The following is a 27,366-nucleotide window of genomic DNA, read 5'->3' as shown; positions in this document are numbered from 1 at the left end:
ATAAGCAACATTGAAGCTGACAGAGCCACCTGATTGGTTTAAACATATTTTTGTGTAGGCAACGTTATGGCGAAACTGCATTTATAAAATGTAACGAGTAACAACACATATTGTAGAACTGTAGTGGAGTAGAAAGTATAGATAATAGATGCAAAATGTAATGGAGTAAAAGTCGAAAGTATGCATTATTATTTTTACTTAAGTAAAGTACAAATACGGAAAAATTTACTTAAGTACAGTAACAAAGTAAAAATACTCCGTTACATTCCACCACTGACCAGGACATGTTCACTGTCAGTGGATATAGCCTTGTTCAGTTCAGAATTCACAGAAAATATGAACACAGCTAATGAATTTGCTCATTTTAACACGTTCGTGCGCAGCGAAATGCTGTTGTTAAATAATAATGACACGGTGTAACATGTCATGTGTTGTTTGTCCATCTGAGGTTGTTTCTTCATTTAAAGACCTGACCAGGACCAGAGAATTATTTTTTTTCTTTCTACGATGTCCCGACATGTAAAACCTTATTTACATGGTTGTTTTTTTTCCACCTGACTTTATGTTAGAAACCGCATTTCAGGTCAAACCTATTCCAGCTGTGGAACCCTGACAAGTTGTTGGTTTCTGTTACGTTTCAACAGTTCTGCAGAACTTCAGCAGGAAGCCAAGACAGACGGTGTCGGTGAGGGAGGGCCAAGCCGTGGTTCTGCTGTGCGGCCCCCCGCCCCATCACGGAGGTATGGCGCTCCAACCGTAACTCTTCGGCATTGTCTGCTGTAGTGTCACACTCCTGCTTGCCTCAGCAGTTTTTATTGTTCCTCACTCTGCTGCTTATTATCTCCCTGGAACACCACTGTGACACTTTTGTTTTTATACTCCACCACCTCCTTGTGCAGGCGCCGTTCTTTCGAACTCTGACACACTCTCACTTCTCTTTATCTGTCAGACAGGGGGACTTTTTATGATCAGCCGCCGCTCTACCTGCCCAGACCCCTGCCTTCATCTGTAGTTCACAGCCTCACTCTTCTTAACCTTGAGCTCACTTTTCTTGCCCATATGATCTGTGGCCATGCTGTCATCTATAGTCTATAGTGTCCACCTCCTCCACCTGGCATAGATATGATTTCTCTGGTTGTGGACAGGTTATCAGTTGGGTAGTAAAGGCTGCTGGTGGCTGCTGTGGCAGAGGGAGTGTTTATCCTGTGGCACAGCTGTGAGTTGGCTCATGTGTCTGTGCGCTGCTGATTAGCGGGCCCCTCAAAGTGGTCGGACTCCTGCAGCTTTTCGGTGCCCACCACCGCAATTTCACGCCAGCGTACCAGCCTTTCTCCACTTTCTGTTTCCAGCTGAAACCTGAAGGCCATGTGGGATTCCACACTTTAGCAATTTGCCCTGCAAACCTCCCCCTGCTGCCCTTTAAATACTTCCATCTCTTTATCCCCCCCCCGAAACGGAGCGTAGTCACACATTTGATGGGATTTGCACAGCATGATAAGTCTGGCTGGAGGTGTTTTTAAAATTGAAAATGACACATTATAGTGTTTTCCTTACGGCCGCGAGGTTTGTATGATGTCAAAGCTCCTTTAGTGCTTGTTGGTGCAACACTTGAGGAAATTAACGACGCACCTTATTGAGAGAGGAATCATCTGAAGCTTTTCTGTGCAATCGATACGTAAGTGGCCTAAAAGGAGCCGCTCTGAGAGTTAAACTCTGTCGGAGGACGTGGGATTATGTGCCTGCGAGTCCTCTGTTGCTGTGAGACTGCAGCTCTTAAGCAGCCCCGGTCTCTGATAGTCCCTCATGAAAGGTCTGTCACTTCCTGCTCTGACTTTCTTTTCTTGTAATGATTTTAATTCACAGTTTTCCCCTAAGGAAGAGAGTGGAACTTTTTAGCGACTATCCAGTCCAAAGGACTGACTGCAGAATAAAGGGAAGGGGGGCTGCACTGATAGCTGAGTTCATTTCGCAGCCCCTGCAGACTCGTCTCCCTCTGTCTTTCTCCCCTCTGAATGTGGGAGTTTTTTTTTTTACACCCCTGCTCCGATATTCTCATCCTTCCTTTCCATTCTTCATTTTGACATGTGCCCTTATTAATCTGTGTGATAAAAGTGAGGAAGACTACAATCATCATTTACTGTTAAATATATAAAACAGGCCACAGTAAAGTCAGTAAGACCGGGGATAAAAAGTGGGCAATATTTATTGGGGGGAAAAAAAAAGAACAAAAGAATTTCCAGGTTGTAGATTCGTCCGACTTCAACAGTGTCAAAAAAAAGATGAATAGAGAACTGCCAAATCTTTTTGTAGGAACACAAATCATTTTTTTTCAACAGCAAAATATTCTGGCTTTGAAACATAAATTTAAAAAAAAATGCAATAAGATTGTTGGAATTGTTGAAATAGAGGGAAAAAGAAAGATGAATCACTCAATCATGAGGAAAAAAGACATGATCACGAACCCAAAAAAAATCATAATTAGGACTTTCTTTTTGTGCCATTCGTGGCTTTTATGACAGCGGGAGTTATGTCAGAATTTCACTCATGAAAAATAATTTCCTTCAAAAGTCTGGTTTCCAGCTTCCTTGTGCCGCAGTTAACAGATCAGCTTTGCAGGATGGAGCTTTAAGGTCTTTTTTTTTTCATGATTTCATAATTTGTCTGATTCATGTCATCGAGTGCATGTGTCTTCCCTGAAGGAAACTTTATATGCTCTTAGCTCTGTGGCCACCTGTGCCTTTACTGTAGTGGTGATGACTGCCATATCCTCTGGTCCTTTACCTGACATCAACACACTGACTCATCACTGAAAATAACTGGAATAGGACTGAGGGCTTTTTGCAACATGCCCAATAACTAGGGCTGGGCAACGATTAAAACTTTTAATCTAATTAATCACATGATTTCCCTGATTAATCACGATTTGTATGCAAAATCCAAAAATTAATTCAAAAGTAGTGTATAGCTTTTAGCATTTAGTTTTATTTTAAATGTGCTGCCATATGAATAAAAGTGCCATAACATTTGTTGTGCAAACACACTTTTTTACATCTTTATGTAGTTTTAATGTAGAAGCCTCGCTCCACTGTCTGTTTCCTTGAATGACTTGCTGCTATCAGTTGTGTGTTTTGCCTTTAAGTGATATTTTAGACTGGAACTACTACGCTGAGAAGACAATTCAACTTGGCTGTAAATGCAGGAGGTTTTTAAAATTCATTTTGAAATACGTGCTTTTATGTTGAAACAAGTAAAACAGGAAGTAGCGCCGGTTAGCTCCGTGAGCTTCACACAGAGACCGAGGAGCACCTGTAACGTAATGTTACCTGCTAGTTTATTTTTATTTTATTACTCCATGCTTCGTGGTGTTTGCTGTAACTGTGTGAATGTGATGAATTCAACAGACTTTTACAATAATAAATGGGCGATAAAATATTTATCGGCGTTAAATAATTAACAAGTTAACGCGATAATAACGAGTTAACTCGCCCAGCCTTACCAATAACAGTATCCTAAGGACATTTTACCTGGAAATAGTACACAGGTGCATTAATGAAATTCAACTCTCATGAATATACTAAATTTGTACTATATTTTTAAATACTTGTTTACCTATTGGAAGTCGTTTTATCAATGCAATATTCAACAGCGATGTCGTATATAGCAGGTTTTCTTCTTCACGTGCAGCCCAAATCACCTCCATCAACCCTCCACAGTCCACGACTGCTTCCCTTCAGCCCACTTTAACCTTGTTTTCTTCTTTGAGTGGTCAGCTAGACTAGTGTTGTAGATTTAATTTACAGACTAAGAATGACGAAGCGAGACGTTTTCTTCAGTTCAGACGTACTTTAGTTATTAACAAAAGGAAAAAAAACATACAGCGTGCGGTTTTTGCGACTTGCAACATGGCGGCCCACTACACCCAACAAAACTCTGACGTAATCACGTCACGTTCACCTTCCTGCTCCTAGAACATCTTGGGTAGTGAAGTCCTTTTAATGGAACTACAAATAAATGAAACTCAGTCTCCTTTTAACCACATATTCATTGCATGAAGTGGGTTTTATCAATATTAATGTTAACTTATATTTCAACTTGTATGAACTTATTTATTCTTCTCAAATAATGTCTTTGCAACAAATAAATTCTCAACAACTAGAAAAGCGCTATACAAGTACAGTCCATTTCCCATTTCCCATTCTCCTCAGGTGGTTAGTGATGGTTTATACGTGGCTTTTGTGGATGGAAATCCCTATTTTTTTTTTTCAGCCAGTTTCTTACAGTTCAGTCCCAATCATTTCTGCCCATTAGTCTTTCATTTCCTTTCTCTTTATTCAGGCATATTGCTGACTGTTTTAAACGTCTTCCTCGGTCGACCCGTGTGCTTCCCTTTAACAACCATCCCATTTTGTTTGTACTTGCTCTAAAGTTTTTTGCCACACTGAGTCGAAGGAGCTATAAAACTCCTCTCCGCTGTTTCCGCTGACAGCTCTCTCGGTGGGGCCATGTTTCCTGTCAATCAGCTCGATAAGCTCAGCGAGCGCTCTCTTTTTGGCTGCAGACTCATCTGCATTTTTAGACCCTTGCAGGCATTTGTTGCAGGGCAAAAAGATAAGGGTGATGCCATAATTTCTTTCCCCACTTGATCACAAAAAAGATTTGCCATAAATGAAAGCAGTTTTGTCATCTTTTGAGATATGTCTTACTGAACCTGAATGAAAAAGCTGAATGCTCATCCCCAGTTGATGGAAATCACAGCAACTTCCTTTGTTACACAGACATACTTACATTTGAAGAATTCCCCAAATAAAACGACAGCTGTATTAAGACCTGTTTTTGTCACTGATGTAATAATATAATAGCACCGTTCAAAAAGCCATACAATTTTGTGTCCTTGAAATTTGAGACTATTTTCAATGAATAAGTAATAAGTGATATAAGTGAATAAGTCTTCTCTGGCTTTGTTAAAAAAAAAAATGTACGTATATTAAGATTAAATATGTGGCACAGTGGTCTAGAGCAGGGCTACCCAAATTCGGTCCTCGATGGCCGACGTCCTGCAGGTTTCAGATGTTTCCCTGCTTCAACACAGCTGATTCAGATGAAATGGAGCTCTTCAAAAGGTTGTTAAACCAGCTGATGAAGCATCGATCTGAATCAGGTGTGATGGAGCAGGGAAACATCCAAAACCTGCAGGACGTCGGCCCTCGAGGACCGGATTTGGGTAGCCCTGGTCTAGAGTGTACATAAAAATTGTTCATATTAACAAGCTTTTCTCTTGTTTGGCTTCAAAACAAAATGTTCTCAAAACAAAGCGTCCTGGGCACAAAGACAATGAACATGATTAAGGATGTGACATAAGGTCACCGAGCTTTAATTTCAGGACTTGGGCTGGGCGAGTTAACTCGTTATTATCGCGTTAACGCATTGATTATTTAACACCTACAAATATTTTATCGCGCATTAACGCATGTTTTATTTATTTATTTAAAAAAAAAATACAAAAAAAAAATTAAAATTGGGGGGCTTTTATGCCTTTAATGGATGGGAAAGTTCAGAGAGACAGGAAGCAGGGCGCAGAGAGAGGGGGAACGACACGCAGCACAGGCTTGTCCGATGCGGGACTCGAACTGGGGCCAGCTGCAGCGAGGACTAATAGCCTATTATTCGCCCAAAGACAGCTGGGATGGGCTCCAGCCCCCCTGTGACCCTAAAATTGGATCAAGCAGGTATAGGAAATGGATGGATGGATGGATAGTTTGTGGGTGTGGCTCAGTTGTTACTGCAGTAAAACACAAGGAAGTGTTCAAGATAATCAGCCAGTCCAACAGTGTGGCCCCAAACTGTATTACAGTTCATCAATTTCGGTGCTTCAGTCCACTGTCTCCATGTTAGCAATTCTATCGGAGCTTGTTGAAAGTTCAGTTGAGAGCTGTCCCGTCACGAGATTTTCGATACGCGTTGAATACATTTTCAATTCATCGTGGCCAAAAGCATTCCGGATTAGGATATTACCACAACATCAACAGAAAACTGGAAGAAAATAGTCAATGAATACATTTTTTTCTCTCTTTCTTCTGTTGCTTGAATTACCCTCTAAACGAGAAACTGTAAAAAATGTGCAAAGCCCTGAATATCAAACAATGATCTTATGATTTTGTCAGCTGAGATCATATGACAATCAGGACAGTCTTAGGTCAAACTCTTCTGTTTGTCAGGCAAAGTGTTTTAAACACATTTTTCATGACGTATCTTACTTTTCGACATCAAACCTGAAATACTTGACTGCCTCCTTTTTGTAGTGTTACGCCCTGCCGACAAATTCTGTTTATTTATGCAAGCTTAGGACTGATTGTCATTCCATCGAGCCCATAAATGTCAGCAAAAAATATTGGATACCACCCACCTTATCCTTTCTATGTCCTCTCATCTCTTTGTTTTTGGCAGAGAAATAAAATCCCCTCAGATGCACGAGCTGTGATCTTTTCTCACACGCATATGTGAAGTCTTGCTCCCCTGCCATTTTTTTTTTTTTTACGTGTCACTGTCCCCTATTCGTGAGCTGTAATTTTGTTTTTCCTTCTTTCTTTTTTTTCCCACAGAGATCCACTATTCATGGGTTTTCAACGGACAGCGCGGCTTCCTGCAGCAGGACGCCCGCCGCTTCGTCTCTCAGAGGACGGGCAACTTGTACATAGCCAAAGTTGAAGCCTCAGACGCAGGGAATTATACGTGTGCAGTGAGGAACATGATGACCAATGCCACGGTGTTCAGCTCTCCGACCCCCGTGGTGGTGCGGCGGGACGGTAAGCGGACCCAGTCCACCTTCTGATTGTTTTGTGCACTGAACTGACACGCACATTCGTCGTGAGGGTGAGCCGGGGGAGATAAACTGTTTGTCTCCACTGTGACACTGTTTTCTGCTTCTACTTCAGAGCAAGTTTTTTTTTTTCCCCTTCCAAAAGCCTCTGAGCTGCACGCGGTTGTGTGTGCAAGAAAACAGTAGCTTGACACCCGTACAAGCCCCCATCTGGACTTTTTTGTGGACTGAAACACTCAGTGTATTTAAGTCCAGGCTGAAGAAACACATATTTTCAGCTGCATTTGAATAAAGCTCCAAATTGAGTTTCAAAACTTAATCACATTTGAACTACTGATTTTATCTGATTCTATCTATTGTTCTTCTTTCTTTCTTTTTTGTTTAAAACTTAAATCATGCTTTTTATTTCTACTGTTTTAATGTATCTGTAAAGTACTTTGAATCGCCTTGTAGTTGAATTGTGCTATAAAAATAAACTTGCCTTGCCTTGCCACTTCATATTTCAAACATACATGTAAGACAAGCTCATCCATCCCTGCCAGTGTTGTTCCGTGTGAGTTCCATCATCTGCACGCTCCCGTTCTGTGCTTTGAACATGCTTTGCACATGCTTTTGTGCCCTCGTGCAGTAGTGATGGGTGAATATGAGCCGAAGATCGAGGTCCAGTTTCCTGACAAACTTCCCGTCTCCAAAGGATCGTCAGTGAAGCTGGAATGCTTTGCCTTAGGAAAGTAAGTGTCAGACACAACACACTTCATTGTTGGATTTGTGAAGCATCCCCCGTGGTCAGTGTGACCTTCTGTGTGCTACCTCCGCAGTCCTGTGCCTTCCATCTCATGGAGAAGAGCTGATGGAAATCCTCTACCTGGCAAGATCAAAATCAACCACTCCGCTGGGGTTCTGGAAATTCCATACTTTCGGCCAGAGGATGCTGGTGTGTACGAGTGTGATGCAGAAAACAGCAGAGGAAGAAATGTCGCCAGAGGGCAGCTCATATTCCAGAGTAAGAAAGATGTTGTCAGGATCTGGATTTTCGTGACTTAGTTATTGGTGTTATTTTTATTCAGTACTTTGTGTTTTCTTTATTAGATCAGCCTTTTTTCTTTATTATTCAGTTGTTTAATTGATCCTTGTGTATTCTTTGTGTTAGATTCATTTTCAAGTTAGTTTGCTCTCCCTCGCCCCCTGTGTTCTGCCATCTCTCTCTCTCTCTCTCTCTCTCTCTCTCTCTCTCCTCAGTCTCTCTCCTGCCCTCTGCTCTCATTCACTCTCACCAGCAACCCGTTACTAATCAGCCACCAGTTCCTGCTCCAGTAATCACCTCCCCAGGATATATGGCTGTGTTCGAAACCGCATACTACATACTACATACTACATACTGCATACTCATCGATCAGACAGTATGCAGAGCGTTTACCCACAATGCATTTCGCTCCTGCCCGAGCCGAAATCAGCCGGCCTGAAGCTGATTTCGCTTAAGCTCTAAACTCTGTAAACTTTAGCAACATTCGAAACATTTTCAGGCGAGAAAGTAGTCGTTTAGATCCCCAACGGGTTGAAAATTTGACAAAATACCGGCTATTTACAATTTTGTTCCGACGAATTAGGCGCTACTAAAGCTAGCCGCAGTGAGCAACGCACTTCCTTTTATCATAGGGAAAGCCATTACGATACAATTGGTGCTTTTGCTTTGAAAACAGGAAGTGAACCTACCCTCATTATATCTAGCGTAAAACTGCCGTTTTGACAGGAAATGACGATCGGCGACGTCACGTTACGTTGCATCTTGGGTAGTTTGAGTATGAGTAGTAACCTCATGATGCATACCCAACATTTCGGAGAATCTAGTATGCATCCGGGAACTTCTCGCTTACTCAAACTCGCATACAAACTCAAAAAGTAGGAGAAGTATGCTGTTTCAAACACAGCCTATGTCTGTCTTGTTCCACCACTCCTCGCTGGATCCTCGTTCTATACCTCAGTGTTCCTTGTCGTCTTGTCCCAAATCCTAGTCTGCATTCCTCGTCTTTATGGTCTCACTTCTGTCCCTGGTCTCTGGTTTTCCTCTTCAGTCCTGTCCGCAAGTATTTAAGTCTGTTTTGTTATTTTCTTAGTTTTATGTTCAGTTTAGTTCTTCAGTACTCCATCTTTGCTGCGGCTTTTGTCTATATTTTGTGAAAATAAATCCTTTAACGTTATTTTGGCTCTCATCCGTGTCTGCACTGGGTCCTCCCTTAACGCAACCATGACAGATGTAACATTTGAGCTTTTTATTTGTATCATTTTCTACTCAGGAGGTGACTACTAACCTTTCTTCTCTTTTCTCAGTGGTAACTATTATCTAGCTTTGCAATATGATGTAAAAGTATAATCAGAAGTAATACTTTCCTCAGCGTCAAATGGCTTTTTAACACGAGGAAAATCTGCAGGATAATTTGAACTTCATTTAGCTTGTTATGTTTCGTGATCAAGACATTCAAAATCTCCCCCAGTATACTACATGTTCCTTTGAAGGCACGCCGAAAAGCAGAGAATAAGATTACTGTGGTGTCGAGATAATTCAGCCACCTCCGTACAATCAAAAGGAACCTGCTGTCAAACGTAAAGATTTGAAAAGATTCGTTTCTATGTTGTAGGAAAGTGCCGTCCCGAGTGAATATTCACAGCTGCCACAAGCAGAGACGTGAGTCCGTGTGTCATCTGTTCCTGAAGCACAAGAGATGAATGTCATGCACCTGCTGTTTGGATTTTAAGGCGTTAAGTTTTGAGATCATTAATGGAAAACATTTAGCCGTGAATGATTGTTGACAAAAAGCTTTCATAATTCATAATTGCCATCCAAGGTGCTTTGCGGAATGCAGCCCAAAGGAGATGGGATTCGTTTTTAATTGAATGAGCGACATTGAAACATTAAAATGCAAAAGAGAAGAAAAAGGATACAGACTGAAATTTACGTCCTTGATGGAAATAATTAAGAACATGAACATTTTTAGCGTGGATTTAAAGCTAGTCGAGGTCTCATCTCCTTGAGTTTGTTCCACTTCTGTGGTTCAGAGTAACTGCATGCTGTCTCGAGGTTTAATTACCCAAAAGGACTCATTCAGCCAACAGTCAGGCGTATACTGTGTCTGGATCCTCATCAAGTGACAGATTTTTATAAACTAATAAGTGATTCAAACTAATTTCAAGCGAATCTCGTGTGAGCAGGAATCAGAATGCAGGCTCGATCGCTGGATTTTGCTCCGCCTGTGTCGCATGCAAATGCACAAATATAAACACATTTTACTTTTAGAAAAAAGATAACTCCTAGATAAAATTAAATGGGGTATTATCTCCGAGTACCCAGTTGAAGAAAATTGGCTCACTTAATTGTGTTTCCGAATCCTCTGATGTAGAATAGCCTGATATCTGCCAACTTTTCAGGCACCAGTAAATGACTTTTGTAGATTTGTAGCCAACCAACTATCCAGCCAGTAAATTTTAGGACAAACCTTACCTGAAGCTCATGACGTCGCTGTCGAGTCAAGTGGCCACCACAGAAAACGGACGTCTATTAGTTAGAGAAAACGACCGTAAGAAATGACAGAATGTTAACTTTCTCTGTGAGTGATCATCACACGAGTAAATCTGTGTAAAGTCGTTGTTTTCAACTTAAATGATGATGATCTTGGCAGATCATTTATAAAATCTAAACCTAAACTGATCTTTATTCACTTACCTTTGTGTAAGTAACCCTATTTATTTACTTACTTTGCCACTTCTTTTTCTATTTCCTTGATTGATTTAATGGTTTATTATTAATTCATTTATAAATTTGGTCATTGATCCCTGAATTTATCTGTCCATTATTTATTTTATTGCATTTTCTCTCTATTTATTTCTCTAAACGCATCTGTTTAGACATTTTATTTATGTATCTTTTCACATATCCTTGAGCACTTGTTTTTACCTTCCTGTGTGCGTCTCTGCTTCGTGGTTCTTGCACCATTGCAGTGCTTTCATTGGCCAGCCAACAGCCCGAACTGATTTTTTTCTTAACTTCTACATACATTTTCATCCAAAGCATGACACAGATTTCCATATTCTCATAAGTCTTATCCGACTTGTGATATGTAATGTATCCAGCAATCAAATCTGTAGATAAATGTGGTGAAGTAATCCTGAAAAGTAACCAGTCGTGTTACTGACCTGTGTTCAGTTAACAGTTGCAACACGCTCCTCCAGCTGCTTCCTTTTCCAGCCTTTTGTTCCCCTATCCCAACCTTTCTGAGACACGTCTCTGCCATCAAATTCAAGATGATATATTTACATATTAATATATGTCATTTACAACATTCGACTCATATTCTGTATTCAAATGTACAGATATCAATGCCACTTTTCTCCACAGTGATTCTTGTTTATCTGTCTTCTCTGCAGATGTTGAGCATCTGCACTGGGCTCAAACAGTGAAAGATGCCCATATGGCAATTGATGCTAACCTGCAGTGGGAATGTAAAGCCATTGGTAAGCCTCGGCCTACGTACAGATGGCTGAAGAATGGTCAGCCACTGACAGCAACGGTAAGGCACTGGAAGTATCTGGAGTGTGGATGCTATTTTTCAAGAGGACGCAGCAAGAAAATCTCCTCGTGTTTGATTTTTCAGGGGAGGGTCCATGTCGAAGCCGGCAGACTGACCATATCCAAGATTACTTTATCAGACTCGGGGATGTATCAGTGTGTGGCAGAAAATGAATTTGGATCTGTCTATGCCAGCGCTGAGCTCAAGGTTGTAGGTAAGTTCTAAACCGTAGGCAGAGTCAGTGATGTGCTGTCTGTACACTGGGCTGCAAGTAGAATAACCCTGCCTCCTATCTTAATGTTAACCAGTACTTGAATCCAGGCTTAACCAGCCCCTGAACGTTTTTCTTCTTTCCATAATTACTTCAAACAATAAGCCCGTCTGCTGGTTAAATCTGATTTCTGTTATTGCTGGTGGTGCACTTGACATTTTGGCTGGCGCGCAGCTGTTGCGCCTCCACAAAGCGAGACAAATGGCCTCAACACGGGTCTCTTCCTCAGCCTCGCCGCCTGACTTTACCCAGCGGCCCGTGAAGAAGTCCACAGTGATCCAGAGGGGGGCGGAGATGGTGTTAGAGTGTCGCCCCAGTGCTTCCCCCAGGGCCTCAATCTCCTGGTGGAGAGGCGGCGAGTTCCTCAAGAGCAGCGAGAGGTAGGGTGCTGAAAGCGCAACACACCGATGGCACTCGCTTACATAGGCTCGTTGTTATTTATGTTTCTTCACAGTCTTGCTTTAAAAAGGCTGTTTTGGTCAAAAACTGTTTATTGTTTTCCCCTTAAAGGCGCTTTGTCAGCAACCTAAACTGTGTATACATGCCAGTTGAAGTTTTCATTTAAGAATAGGGCAGCTATGTGATTTTGCAATCTTATCAGTTGTCCAGTGCACAAGATAAATAACACGATTCCATTTGAATGTTCAAAGCAGATTCACAGCGACCACGTAGGGATGCTCTCTGTGTGCAAACCACAGAGAAAAGTATTCCGGCTATATCCTCCAGTGAAACTTTTTAATTCAGGCAACACGAAGGGCTGCAAGCTGTTACAATTTAAAGTCTGAGGCAACATCTATAAGCTACAATAACCATTTTCTTTATGCTGTAGGGGGCCTTGGCAGACAGTAATACACTCAACTACCAACAGAGCTCAGGCACATTTCATTAAAGGAAATAAATTCTGCTTTTTTTGTCACAAGTTAATAGAATTTCCTGAATTCTTATGATATGATACAGTACAAAAGCACCCTTTTTCATCATGTCTTTACACCTACGTTCATAACAGGCAGTTTTATAGGGTGAGACAGCCACTCAACTCCACCGCCCCGGTGGATATGGTGTAGAAGGGTGGAGTTGCACGTAATAACTAATGGGGATCCAGAATTCCAAGTTTAGCAGTAAACGCCAACAAGTGCTTGGATTTCCGAGTCAGGACATCAAACATTAAACAAACAAACTACCTGTAGAGCGTTATTAGCTCATTTTTTTCCTCTTAAGTTAATTGAACTTTATAAGCTGCAGTGAATCGAAAAGGCAAGAAAACAGGAGCTCATCTGCTACTGTGATGGAACACTGTAAAGCACACTTAAAGACATATTTTTAGACCACGGCTGCCCCAAACAAGATAACAGAGTTATCTTGTGTCAGAAGTTTTCACTGGTAGTCACTTCAGACATCCTAATACATGCTCTGAGATGCATATTTTCATTTTTGATGTCCCCTTTAACAGTCAGTGGAAAACACATTTCAGTATGAATCTGCTGAGAGAAAGTCTGGCTTTCATTAGAGCTGCTCCAATCAGAGGCTCTACAGGTCCAACTGGTGGCATTATTATTTCAACTATTATTTTGAAGGGCCATATTTGATTTCTTGGCATTTTCCCTTTATAACATTGTTCATAATAGCCCCACACCAGCAGACATGGAGTGCAAAGCATGTCTTTTGTGTAAAGAAGCCTTTTCAGTCTGAAGCCGTATAATTAACTTATATAACAGGTTCAGTTTTCACACCCCGACTTTCGCCTCCTTGTTCCTGTCAGACTGCAGCTTCAGCAACTTCCAACACCTTGACACAGAGCGAGGCTTTGAAATGAAAAGAAAGAAAAACAATGTAGTCTCTCTGTAAATTAATTTTATAAAGCAGTTAGCCGTTTTAAAATGGGGAACTCAACATGCCAATGAAACAGTTTCAGAGTCCGCTCCGATACGAATGTGAGGTCACCTGCCAATTTGACCTCCAGATGATAAATGGTCTGCACATGTAGCTCATTTCACCCGATCTCAGCTCTACGGTGCGCTTAGCAAAGCGTTTATTATTCACCTATCGACGCGGTCACTCATACAGCTCTTCTTATTCTACAAACACCACTCCCACAAACGTTGCCAAAAGTCAATAAAAACTTAAATCTGTAACTTAAATTAGCTCATTTGATTTACCCTTTATTTAACAAACACAAGTCAAAGGAAAGTCTTGTCTTCGCTGACCTAAATATAACCAAATTCACAGTTTGATGCCAGCAACAAACTCAAAAACTATACATCAATACATCAAAAACTATACAACTATACAAAACTAACATGTGCAATACAGTCAAACAACAACCGGATTGCACTGTAACTTTTTACTTTAACTTTCACTATTTTTATTCTCTTGTATATTATTTAGATATCTTTTTTATATTTTTTCTGTATCCAAAGCCAAGAGCTCCTGCACTAAATTTCATTATGCCTGCATAGTGACAATAAAGATTCTTGATTCTTGAACTAAATTAAAGCATTTTTACCAATGTGTTTCATCAACCTTCCCTTACAGTACACTTCTGAATCATTTGGGAACTAAGGATACTAATTCTTCCACCTTCTTGATCACAGGACAGTCAAACAGAAACATGGGCTGTGTTCGAAACCGCATACTACATACTACACTACATACTTGCATACGGCATACTCATCGATCAGACAGTATGCAGAGCGTTTACCCACAATGCATTTCGCTCCTGCCCGAGCCGAAATCAGCCGGCCTGAAGCTGATTTCACTTAAGCTCTAAACTCTGTAAACTTTAGCAACATTTGAAATATTTTCAGGCGAGAAAGTAGTCGTTTAGATCCCCAACGTGTTGAAAACCTGACAAAATACCGGCTATTTACAATTTTGTTCCGTCAAATTTGGCGTCACTAAAGCTAGCCGCAGTGAGCAACGCACTTCCGGTTATTTTCACAAATTTCACAAAATACGCGTTGCCTTTTATCATAGGGAAAGCCATTACGATACAATTGATGCTTTTGTTTTGAAAACAGGAAGTGAACCTACCCTCGTTGTAGCTAGCTTGAAACTGCCGTTTTGACAGGAAATGACGATCGTCGACGTCACGTTACATTGCATCTTGGGTAGTTTGAGTATGAGTAGTAACCTCATGATGCATACCCAACATTTCGGCGAATCTAGTATGCATTCTAGCCTGGGAATTCCCATGCTGCTTTGCGCTCGATTTCATTCTCACTGCAAAGTCAGCCTGGAAACCACCGCCCTTATTTTTGCCAGAGTTTGGGAACCAATCACAGAACGGGGGCGGGGGGCAGCAAGACGATGACGACGTCTATGCGCTACACCGAAGCTTGTAGAGTGTTAATCCAACATGACAGCGGACACAACGTTACCGTTCAATGCAGCCTTAGAAAGTGTTTCGGAGTAGATTCAACCTGGGGTCATTTGAACCGTGACATCCAGCCAAGTAGCCCACCCGAAGTTTTTCCGATATTGGCTGAACATCAGCTGAGTTACTGAGTTATCCCGAATAGTTTAGTACAAGCGCTAACGGACCCTGGCAGTATCTCCAAAATTACCACACTAAAATCACATGTCATGACACCAAACTTCTACAGTAGTACAAATATGGTCTGTACTCACAAAACGATGCAATTGGAAGTTTGTACATAGTCCAGGAGTTTATTATTATCATCAACACAAGCCTGATAGCTTTTCTGCTGCTAAAGCTGCGTCGACGTCACTTCTGGGAGCTGGGAGCTTCAAAGTAAGATGAGGGTTGATCTACTACTGTAGACAACAAAGCAAGGCTGCTCAATTTCTCCATTATTAAAATAAATTCACAACTCTACAACATAAAAATTCATGTAGAATATAGCATATAGGCCTACTTTGTTGTCAATTTAAGTAGCTTAGAGCGCAAGTTTACTTTTATTTTCCATTTTTTTCTTCTTCCTCGTCGAATTTCTGTCGTCATCTGGTATAAGTGATACAATTGGCTATGAATTGCGCGCAAAGCAGCATGGGAAGAACCTGACGTCATTTGATAGACATTCGTAGCGCCCAATAAACGGCTCTAGGCATTCGTAAACCACGCCTCAAATACGAGAAAACGCACACCTAGTTCCCAGACCACCATCTCATCGAGATTGTGGACGCGTCAGCCAGGCTATATGCATTCGGGAAAAAAGTCAGTATGAGTAGTAGGAGTAGTAGGAGCAGTGTTGGGTAAGTTACTTTAAAAATGTAATCCGTTACAGTTACAAGTTACCTTGTTTAAAATGTAATTGTAGTGTAACTTTTTGGATTACTTAAAAAAAGTAATGTAACTAATTACTTTTGGATTACTTTTGGATTACTTTTACCTATTTATGGTATAGGATAATCTGTATATTATCTGCATGATTCCATCTGTATTTATCACATTTATTTATACCATGATATTTTTCTTTTCATTGTACTGCCATAACTACATTATACATTCTCTGCACATACATGCATTTCCCTAGGTAATTGATCTATTCTGCACATATCTATGAACCATCTTTCCTTACACTAGCTGTAAATAACTGCATTTTATCTCTAAATACTGCATGCTATACAATCTGCACGCGTTACACTTGATAAGATGCCAAACTGCATTTCATTAATACATGTGCAATGACAATGAAGTGCTCTACTTTAGTAATAAATAAGCAAAGTAAGACTTTTACATCACATTTTATTTTTCTTTGCACACCCTTGCTTGTGTGTGTGCGCCAGTACTTCCGGTGAAAACCTCCGGTGATTTGACAGCTAGCGCGTTAGGTTAGGCCAGTGGCCGTAAACAAAGGTTAACTTATAGCCGAGAAGAAAGATGATAATATAACGTAGCTAAAAAGACTAGCTTTCTTCAGTAGCCTTGATGCTTAATGCTTACCGATTTAGCAAGCCTAGCAGCCTCGTTGCTAATGCTAGCCGCCGTAACGTTACCAACCATACCCAACGTCAAGGAGTTGGCTGAGCAGGGGCAAGATTATGGGGCTGGCAGAGTTAACTTCATAATGGGTGAGTGCAGGTTTCATTCACTTGTTTTCATTCTTTCACAGGATTGATTCACTTCATTGGTTTATCCGATTGCTGGCCGCCGAGCCATTATGTGTCTGGGTTTGTGTAGGTTACTGATCATGGTTGTTAGCAGTCGATAGTCAGGTTGTGTGATGTGTGTGTGAGTGTGTATTTTTTCTATGGGTACATGCCAATGACTGTATGAGCGGTCTGTGCTCGTTTTTTTAATTTTTATTTAATTAGATTGGAGATACTAATTAATACTGAGGGGGGGCTGGTCCCGGGGAAAATTGCCAGGGCCGATTTTTTTTTTCCCCCAGTCCGACCCTGCCGCTCTGTACTTCTGTCACTGCAACCTCGCACAAATTGTAATCCTGTTAAGTAACCCCCATTCTCACTGAATGTAACTGTAATCTGAGTACATCGTTTTTGCTTGTACTGTAACGGATTACAGTTACTTTTATTTTGTATCCTTTTACCGTAACGCCGTTACATGTAATCCGTTACTCCCCAACCCTGAGTAGGAGAAGTATGCGGTTTCGAACACAGCAATGCAGAATAAAACTACCTGTGTCCTACTGAAATAAACACTCCCCGACCATTAAAAGATGTTTCCACCCTGTGCCTCCCAAAATGCTCATGTACTGCACACAATACACACCAGTGGTACTTCCACCCATGCAACTGACACTGATGCACCTTCATACCATCACGGATGCTGGCTTTTGTCTAGATGATCTTTCATATCTTTAGCTCGTAGAACCAGACGTTTTCCCAAAAGCTGCTAAAACGTGGGCTCATCTGACCACGGAACACGTGCCCACCGTCTTTCTGTCCATCCTGTGTCCAGAGAACTCTGCGGCTTTTCTGCGCAGACTAATATACGGCTTCTTCCTTTGTCATGCAGTTTCAGTTTGTTATTATGGATGCAGCAGTGGACTGTGCTTTGAATGCTTTTTTCCGAGGTACTCCTGATCCCATGTAGTTATGTTGATCCCTGTGGCATTACAGTTTCTAATGCAGTGCCTTCTCAGGGCTCAGAGGTGAACTTTCCTCAGACTCCCTGAATCTATTCACAATGTTAGGCTCTGTCGATGTTGAAAGACAAAAATTCTTTGTAATCTTGCCTTGAGAAATAAATATTTTCAGAACTCACTGATGATTATCTGATTTTGAGTTTGGGACGAAGTGATGACCCATGAGCCACCCCTGATTGGAGAGGCTAAGCTTTTTGTGCGAGCTCCTTTTCTACCCTCACCTGTCCGCTGGCCGTGGAATCTCCCAGAGTGACGCTGCTTTTGTTTTTTTTTCCTTTAAACCTTTCCGTCTTTCTTTGCCTCTCTCCCAGCATTTGTTGGAGTGTGTTGTTGGCATCAAATTGTGAAGTCGTTTCTATTTTCTAAATCCAATGAGGTTGGTCAGTGACGACGCTAGAAATCATTTCTGTGCAACTTTCAATGCAGTTGAATATGCAGTTTGCATATGTGCACTCTAAATATGGAGCACTTTTTGTTGGTCATACATACCAATGAGCATGTTGAGGGTAACGTTAGGTTCAGGCTCTTCTTCCTAATGACCATCACTTTAGCACCTGAGCAGGCCCTATGTTTGCTAGTTTGTCCACATTTTGGCATAACATACCATTACCATCCATCCACCCATCCATTATCTTACGCTGGTCCGGGGATCGGGTCGCGGGGGCAGCAGCTTAAGCAGAGAAACCCAGACGTCCCTGTCCCCGGCCACTTCCTCCAGCTCTTCTGGGGGGACCCCGAGGCGTTCCCATGCCAGCCGAGAAACATAAGCCCCTTTCACACTGCGACCCGCTACCTTAGCGGGTCCAAATTGCACCTTCGACCCGCGTCAAGCAATGTGAAGGCTTGGCGTGTTAGGTGACCCGTGTCGCCTGAAGCCGAGTTCAGGGGGCGTTGCCTAGTGGCAGAGCGTCACACGAAACACAGAAAATGCTGGGCGTGTACAATGACGTAGGCACAATGACGTAGGGACAAGCCATGCGTCGGAGGTAGGGTTAAATACACCTTGAGGACTCGTTTTTGCAATTGTATATGCAGTTCATGGAGATGTTATTTTACGGGGTGTGGATGGTTACAACGTGGGATGCCGCTGAAGAACATATGTGGAGAATACAAGAGCGCTATAGTCCCCGAAATGTAGCGGTAAATAACGTCCTCTGCTCGGAGGCTGAGGAGCTCGCGGACCTCCTTGTCTCCCCAGTAAGTTGGCCATCTTCAAAACTGTCTCGAACTTGATGTAGGCTAAAACAGAGTGAAACTTGTCCTCACCTGTCGCTGTTGTTCTGAATCAGCTGTCCATTCTGTCTTTTAAACTCCTCCACTTGGGGAAGGATCACCTTTCCAACCCGGAGAGGGCATTCCACCCTTTTCCGGCCGAGGGAAAAAACACAGGTGAAGTGAGTGAAACTGATAAACAGAGTGCAGGGAAACTAAAATACGACTAAAAACTAAACATGGACTGACACACAAACATAACCTAAAACATGAAACTAAAAACGTGAGTCCATGGGTGTGACAAGAGCAAATGTTCTCCCCTGCCTCCTCATTCAAAGGTGGAGCTTCCCTCATTATAGTACTAATAGAGTTTTTCTTTTCTAATGTTACACTAAGTACTGTATGTAATTTTTTTTCAAATGTAGAGTTTATGCGATGTTCATGTTTACTGTTTTCTTAGAATTAGTATCGATGTCACAGTACCTGCCACACCAGGTGCTGATATTGTTTTGGCACTTCCTGATGTCTGATGCAATGAGGAAGAGCTGCATTCAAGAGTGTGCAAGCGCGTCCGTCTCTACAGGCTTCTGTGAGGATTGAGGAACATTAAAAATTTACGGCGCTGAAGCTGTTGCGATGGTTACAAAGTATCAAAGGCCGCTTTCAATGAGCGCAGATAGGGTGAAAGTGCAGCTATGTTTGTGTACACATAATACGCTTCTTCCTGTGGGGCAGTGGTGTCACTGTCGAGTTCAAGCGCATGTAAAAACAGCCGCTGTGTCGACTTTACAACTCCTACGTGCGGCAACCAATATGGTTGAGTCTTATAGCAACTTCCGGCTTCTTTTTACTCTGAAATGCAATTTGGGTGAAAACGCTGCCTGTGTCATCGTCATAGTGAAGCGGTCACTCGCTTTCTTTCTTATGTTGACGGTGTTGTTAAGCTTTTTTTTTTTCTTAATTAACAAGAGGCTTATCAGGCAGGGTGATTTACATTTTATGCGATCCCCGCAAGACCCCATCTCCCGAAGGAGGTCATCGATCCGAGAGGGGTCTGTTTGCCGACTACAGCAGAGGGGCGTAATCCAAAGTGGATTTAACCATAAATGGGCGAAGGGTTTCCTGAATTTGCTCCAGTTTGCACTTGTAGGTGAAATGAGGTCTACACAACGTCATTTGAATTTTCATAATATGCTCACCAGATTGATTCTCTGGCCAAAGGTTATCCAACTGTGGGTGGGTGTGAGTCCCCACTGGTCCCCAACTGTGCCATGTTGTTTGGGATTAAATTGGAAATGAATCGTAATGTCTTGAAAGAGTTTTCCACTATCTGATGCAACAAATAACTGCAATCAAATGTCTTATTTCAGAAAATGGCAAACACAGCGCTGAGGAAAAAACGCATGAAAGTGCAGTGGTGTGAGTGGTATTTCTTTGTTTAACGTAATAAGGAGCACATTCTAGATGCCAAAAATAAAAAAGAGTCAGTCTGACCCGAGGCTCGTTCCGCCGTTGTTATATATTTTAATTGCATGCTGGCTAGTGTGTGTGTCAGGTGACGTATGAAGTGTTTTCCTGCTGTTCGGCTCTAGCTCTGGTCAACATGTACAGCCATAGTCTCACTTTTCGTAACCCACCGGACGTGCCTCTGCATGTAGCCGGTGGGACTGATTATTTATCATATTTTCTCTTGAGAAAAGGCGGGGGGATATTACCGAGGCATTACACAGGCAGTGCATTTGGACAAGAATAGAAATGCACAGCCTGGAATGGAATTTGTTCTCAAAGCAGATAGTTCTTTACGTTTCTATTTGTTTTGCACCTCATTGCCCCTCAGGTCATGTTCTCGGTGCGCCTCCATCACTCAGCGTTTGATATTTTTGTCAATAAATCAGCACAAAGCACCGCGTGTCAGACATGCTCTCTGGGCCTCGGCTTGGCCCGAGTGAATACATGTTTATTCTTTGGAGCCGATATGAGATTGTTTGATTTTTGAGTCGGCTGCTCACAGCATTTCTGTTTGACTTGCTGAATCCAAAGGTCACAACAGGGGAGCGTAATCGGCCTCATTTATGCGTGTGTTGACATGCTCCGAGACGTATCTGTTTCAAACCAAGGCGCCAAAATAGCCATTCCACACTACAAAGCATTATAAGCAAAGGGGGAAAGGATACCTACTGCAGGTTTTAAAATCATCCTGCCTCCACTCCCTTTCCACGTTTATGGTTCATTTTGTAACTAAAGGCTCTTTGAACAGGGAGCTTTTTAGAACATGGATACACTCATCTGAGTTGCTTTCAGTAATGACCATGAGCTCATGAAAGTGAGTGTAACAAGCGACAGAGCCCTTTTTTTGCCCATCTACTTTTTTGCTTTATTATTGTTGACTGCTGTTTAGGCTGTTAAGCTTTAAATTGGTACCAGTAAACACTGCTCAGTTGATATTTTTTCAAATTGTTTTTTTCATTCCATTTCATTTTCATCTTTATAGATGATCCAGATGATCATATGATTCTGTTGGAGTTTTCAGTGTAGATTATTGATTGTGTTGTCCAACAGGTAGCTTGAAACTTAAGTCAAATATAACGTTTTTTTTCTATAAGACTTTTAGAATGGCACTAGTGCCTTCATTTTTGCCTTCACTGATTCATAAAACAAACATACTTTAAAATGAAAGACTATTTTTATTGGTAATGTTGGTAAATGTGTGCTCAAACCATCCAAATCTACAAAACTAAATACAAAATTCTTGACAAATTTATAAACCAACCCAAACGTAACTACAGTTATTAAACTCTAAATAAAACCTACAGCTGTAAAATCGGCTAAATAAATTCTGGATTTATTTGAAACGTTTATTTCAAGTAAGGAAAACTACTTCCTCTAGTTAATTGGCAACAAAGCCTACATTGCCATCTTCTGGCAACATTACGCAGCCAAGATTATTGAAACAAAAATGTCTGATTCACATTTCGGTTTTGTGGCTTTTCACAAGATTGCTTCAGATTTGCTTTGGCTGTGAGTGGAAATCTGACTAATGAAGATGAGGAAGTTGATTCGTCGCATTTCCTAATCTCATGGAGCCCCACATTTGAAAGGCCTGCATGTATCGGTGCCATTCGTCAATTCCGTTGACATGAATAAGTGACAACATTCAGCCAGCAGGCATTTAGTTCCCAGTTGCCCAGACGTTTGAAAGCATCTAAACTGATGCACCCTCCAACACCGAGAGAGTGGCTGAACATTAAAAAAAAAGCTACTATGGATGAATCATTCATGATTCTTTTTTTATTTTAATCCTATGTTATCAATTAATTATTTTTTTATTTTCTTCTAGTATCCCACTGCCTCGCACCCAAATTAAGCCCAACACCCTCCCCTCTTCCCTATTATGATTACAAAAAACAAAATATAGCTCAAGAAAATAAGCCACCAGCTGTTATGTTCATGCCACAACGAGGCCACGAATCCTCTGAGTAACTGTTGTGTTATTCCAGCTTTTTCTAGTGCTCTCATCAAATTCCCAGCCATACATTTATTCAAATGAGATTCGTCTATATGTGGAATTCCATCGTATTACCTCTGTGAAACGTGAATACTGTCTCTGCATGTTGCAGAGCGATAAGACTACGAGTGAAGATCCTTTTCAAACTGCCCCTTTCCAGCGCTGCTCCGCTCTTATCACCCTCCCACCCTTAACCTGGTGCCCTGTTGTGTGTCCAATTACGATGTGCATTTAAGCTATTGTGCTGTCAATACTATGCTGACCCTGCACCAAATCTGTTCTGCTTCGGCAAAGGCTATTGTTATCTTCTGAAGCGTGCAAATAGATTTTTGGAACATATTTTAGAGCTATTAAAGTCCGAATTCAATGGGGGGAAATGGGGGAAAAAGTTTAAACGGCTTGAGAAATGAGAAAGTGTCACAGCCGAGAACTATAAGTCCAGTTCCAGAGTTGAGGTGCTGTGTAAGTATGAATAAAATCAGATAACAATGATTCGCTACTCTTAGAAGTTATTATTATATTTACAACAGAACACAGAAAACATATTAGTTGTAGAAAGTGAGATGATTTACTATTTCATGAAAAATATCAGCTCATCTTGAATTGGATGGCAGCAGAAATATTTGAGACAGGTCTGTGTTTACCACTGTGGAGCATCCCTTTTTCTTTTAACAACAGTCTGTAAGGCTTCATTTACACTGCAAGTCTTGATGCCCAGATCTGATTTTTTTTTGCCTAATCCGATTTTTTTTAACGTGTGGTTACACGTACTTTAATAATGTGACTCATATCTGATTAACGCGATTACACTGGCCTATCACCTGAAACATTGACGACGTTGACATAGGTGTGATGCTAGTGTTGCGGTACATGAGAAGTTCGCCCAACATTGGCAGGATTTTAAGGCAGAGAAGGAGGAAAAGGGCCATTATTGCATCCTGTGCACACGCTGCAATTATTGCCTCCTCAACTGTTCAGAGGAGTGTCTGGGTGCGAGACCGATCCCAGATCCTCGCATATTTAATGACGTGTGGAACGCAATGTGTAAGAATATACGAACTGCCTGTTTACACGGCAGTCGCATTGTCACATATCCGATTCATATCTAATAAATTTCCACATATGAAGGAGGCCTGTATCCGATCTCAAAATATCCGAATGCATGCGTCCTTGTCCTATTTACATGGTCAAAAAACATTTCCGATCTGTGTCACATGAGAGCAAAAAATCGGAATTGGGTAACATTTAACTGACAGTGTAAATGTAGCCTAAGCGTCTGTGAACTGAGATGATCAGTTGCTGGACCTTTGGGAGAGGAATGTTGTCCTATTTTTGTCTGATATAGGATTCTAGCTGCTCAGCAGCCATGGAACTTTGTCGCATGTTATTGTTTCATGATGGTGACAAATGTTTTAAGGTGATGAAAGGTCTGGACTGCAGGCAGGTCAGTCCAGCAGCTGGACTCTACTACTGCAAAGCCATGTTGTTGTGATAGATGCATGTGTGTGGTTTAGGCCTCCTCTGAGAAATGCATCATCTGGATGGGAGCATATGTTACTCCAAAACCTGTGTGTACCTTTCAGCAGTGATGGTGCCTTTCCAGATGTGAGAATCGCACGTTCAAATTGCGTTAATATACCCCCATACCATCAGAGATGCAGAATGTTTAACTGAGCACTGATAACAAGCCGTATGGTCCCTCTATTTTTCAGTCTGGAAGCGGCATCAGACATGATTTCCAAAGGGAATTTCCCACCGAACACTTTTTCATTACTGGATCATGTTCACGTGTGGCTTCTTCTGTGCATGTTAAAGCTTTAACCTGCATCTGCGGATGGTACGGTGAACTGTGCTCACAGTCGATGATTTATGGAAGTGTTCCTGGAGCCATGCCGTGATTCCTATGACGGAATCATGTCTGTTTTTAAATCAAAGATCACGGGCATCTAACGCTGATTTTTGTGCCACGTCTCATTTGCATTGGCGAACAATTGTTTTTTTTTTTTTGCCGACAGTTGAACCTCTGCCCATCTTTACTTCTGAAAGGTTCTCTTCATGTACCCAGTCATGTCACTGGCCTGTTGCCAGTTAACCTGATTAGCTGCTACATCCTCCTCCAGCTGTTTCTCTTTAGTTTCCAGCCTTTTGTTGCCCCGTCATGAAATAGTAAAATCTCTCTCTTTCAACATTTGATACATTTTCTGCTTTCTGTTGGGAATTAAGCATCGACTTATGAGATTTGTAAATCATTGCACTCTGTTTTTATTTCAATCTTACACTAATACCCCGCTTTTTTTTGGTTTGTGGTTTATTTACTTGTTATCATAAGCAAATAAACAGACAGAGGCTGTTTTTAGCTGTTGTCACTCTCTTCAGACAGACTATCATGGAGGATGGGACTCTGCGCATCACCAACATCTCCAAATCCGACGAGGGCAGGTACACGTGTGTGGCCAGAAACCATTTTGGAGCATCCAGCAGCGCAGGGATACTGGTGGTGAAAGGTATTTCTATTCTTTGCCCAAGGTTTTTACTGTCTCCTAAAACCGAGGGTTTAAACTTTTGTTAGAGGGAAAAAATACTACCTCAAGCATGAAATTGATAGTGAAATATAAAGCCGTTTTATGTTCCCACCGGCTTTTGACAGACGTATAACTCATCCATGGTTTTGTCAGCTTTGAGTTATTGCTCATGTAGCAGAGTGAGGCAAACCTCTGCCATGGCAGTGACTGGAGAATATTTTTATTTAATTTAAAAAGAGCTCCCGTAGCATTTTCAGATTTGTGTTTTTAAACAATGATGATTTTATTTATACATATGTGTGTATGTGTGTATAGGGAGAGTCGTTTAATTTGTTTCTAGATGTGACTGCAGTGTGTTTAATTATTCATCACTGAGCTTTTGAAGGCTTTTGCTTCCTAAGTGAAGTTATTTAAGGTCACTTAATTACTCTAATAGACCAGAATCTGTCACACTATTCGGGGAAAATTAAGCTTTATTACTTTCTTCATTTGGCCGGATTTTATTAGGATACGGTCTCACAGACAGTAAAAAATTAACCTCTTCTATCTCCCGTATCGCTACAGAGCCAACCAAGATCATCGTCCCACCTTTGAGTTCGGATGCCACCGTGGGACAGAGCGTCGTGCTGCCCTGTGAAGTGTCCGGCGACTCCTCCCTGAGCCCCGTCTTCAAGTGGTTTTTCAACGGCAAAGCCATTGATTTCAGCAGGCAGGAGCACTTTGAGATGATTGGAGGGGTGTGTACAGTGCCTGAGTCTGGAGAGTTTTGCTAAATATAATGCGTGTACTCATGAAAGTTCGAGAGCCGCTTGAAGCATTTGCCTTGCCTTTTTTTTCAAACTTGTAAAGCTCACTGACCAACATGTCGGATCCATGCTGTTTTATAAGCCACAGAGAGAAATGTTAGAAATAACTAAATCTATTTTCAGTGTTGGTTATGCATGTCAAATCATCCATTGACATTGCTTACACTGGTGTATGACAGGATACGCCAACACCCACTAAAACAGCAATTTCTTAGCGTTCGCTTTCTGGTGACTTCAGCTGGATTTTTCTCTATATGTTACCTGCTGTCATCAGATATGTCAAATAACACAGCCCTCCATGATGCAGTGGGTTGCAATCAAAAGCAATCTTTTTTTTTTTTTCCTTTTCTCTATTTTCTTTGACATACTGTAATTTACCCATCGGCACCACCGCTGACTGCCATTCCGCGTGGCCACATCTGTGGGCGCTGGTTTATGCTTTAAATGCTCGAGCAAACACTCGTCTTAATTGGTTAGATTGAGGATGCTGTGAATACCAAGAATGAGTGAAGAACATAAAACGATCAGCTCGAACGGGACAGTAAATGATAAGTACAATAATTGTTATTTTGACAAACAGAATTTTAAGTTATTATACTCAGTTTGTAGTCTAAAGTGACCCGTTTAAACAACAGCAGGCCTGAACGTTGCCCTTCTCACTAATTAGGCTGTCTGTTAGGTTTAGCAATTGCAAACAAACGTTTTTTTTTACTGCAATTCGAATGCTGGTTGGAAAAAAAAATACTACCGATTTAATTGAGACTCTTGTGGATGCTGTACTGCAAGAGCAGCGTCACCATCTTACGCAGATGCAGCGTTTATCATCATGTTGACCGACTTTTACACGAGTGAAGGACTTATTTTGATGCGCACCTCAGAATATAACATACAGAGCCTGAGATGCTGCAGCCTGCTCTGCCCTGTCCTCCTTCTGAGGCTGCAACATTATCAGTTACACTCATTGATTTGTTTTCCACTGCTTGTGAGAATGGACGTGTGGCGTTCGATCATGTATGAAGTTAGTTGTATTACATGAGATCTGGCAGACCCATCAGAAGCCACGTAATACTTGAAAACAGCTGATTCTGATGCAGTTACCTTGACAACATCTCTCCTACTACAGCCGAAAGCTGTCCACCCAATAAGCTGGGTGCTTTACAAATGTAGTTGGTGAATCGGCTGAGCAACAGTGCAGTCGTATTTTATGCTCACAATATTGAATTTTTGGCTGGAATAAGCGGGCCGAGCAGGGTCGTACACGTTTGCTGGGGCAGACTTGATGGACAGCCAAAGCATGCTCTGATGAGCTGGACTGAACCAACTCGATGGAATGATACGAGCACCACAAAAAAGGATAAATCTGTAAATTAATTAGGAAAATGACTGAGGAATTAGAAAACGGAATTAATGAGAGATTCAGTGTAGAAGTGGAAAAATGTGTAAATATATTTTTTTAAATGCATGAAAGTATAGATGCATTGGGAAAAATATTTGTATTATCATTTTTATGGAATCTAACTGATTTGTTCATGTAGTTTTTATCTTATTTTCTACAGCATTGTTTTTGCTTTTTCTGTTTTTATTGCTTTGATAAAGCTTTTGA

At 41.4% G+C, this 27,366-nt stretch overlaps 1 protein-coding gene across 1 annotated transcript in view; it reads left to right on the top strand.

Moving 5' to 3' along the window:
* cntn6 (contactin 6) overlaps positions 1-27,366 on the top strand; it is a 71,441-nt gene that overhangs the window by 7,473 nt on the left and 36,602 nt on the right. Inside the window, exons 4-12 of the mRNA XM_075459967.1 lie at positions 645-740; positions 6,600-6,803; positions 7,446-7,548; positions 7,636-7,820; positions 11,237-11,379; positions 11,464-11,593; positions 11,880-12,030; positions 24,812-24,939; positions 25,522-25,694. Coding sequence (XP_075316082.1) covers positions 645-740; positions 6,600-6,803; positions 7,446-7,548; positions 7,636-7,820; positions 11,237-11,379; positions 11,464-11,593; positions 11,880-12,030; positions 24,812-24,939; positions 25,522-25,694 — 1,313 coding nt within the window. The remainder of the gene's footprint in view (positions 1-644; positions 741-6,599; positions 6,804-7,445; positions 7,549-7,635; positions 7,821-11,236; positions 11,380-11,463; positions 11,594-11,879; positions 12,031-24,811; positions 24,940-25,521; positions 25,695-27,366) is intronic.

Source organism: Odontesthes bonariensis, chromosome 3, assembly GCF_027942865.1.
Source record: "Odontesthes bonariensis isolate fOdoBon6 chromosome 3, fOdoBon6.hap1, whole genome shotgun sequence".
Lineage (NCBI taxonomy): Eukaryota > Metazoa > Chordata > Actinopteri > Atheriniformes > Atherinopsidae > Odontesthes > Odontesthes bonariensis.
This window is presented reverse-complemented; position numbering and strand designations above follow the sequence as displayed.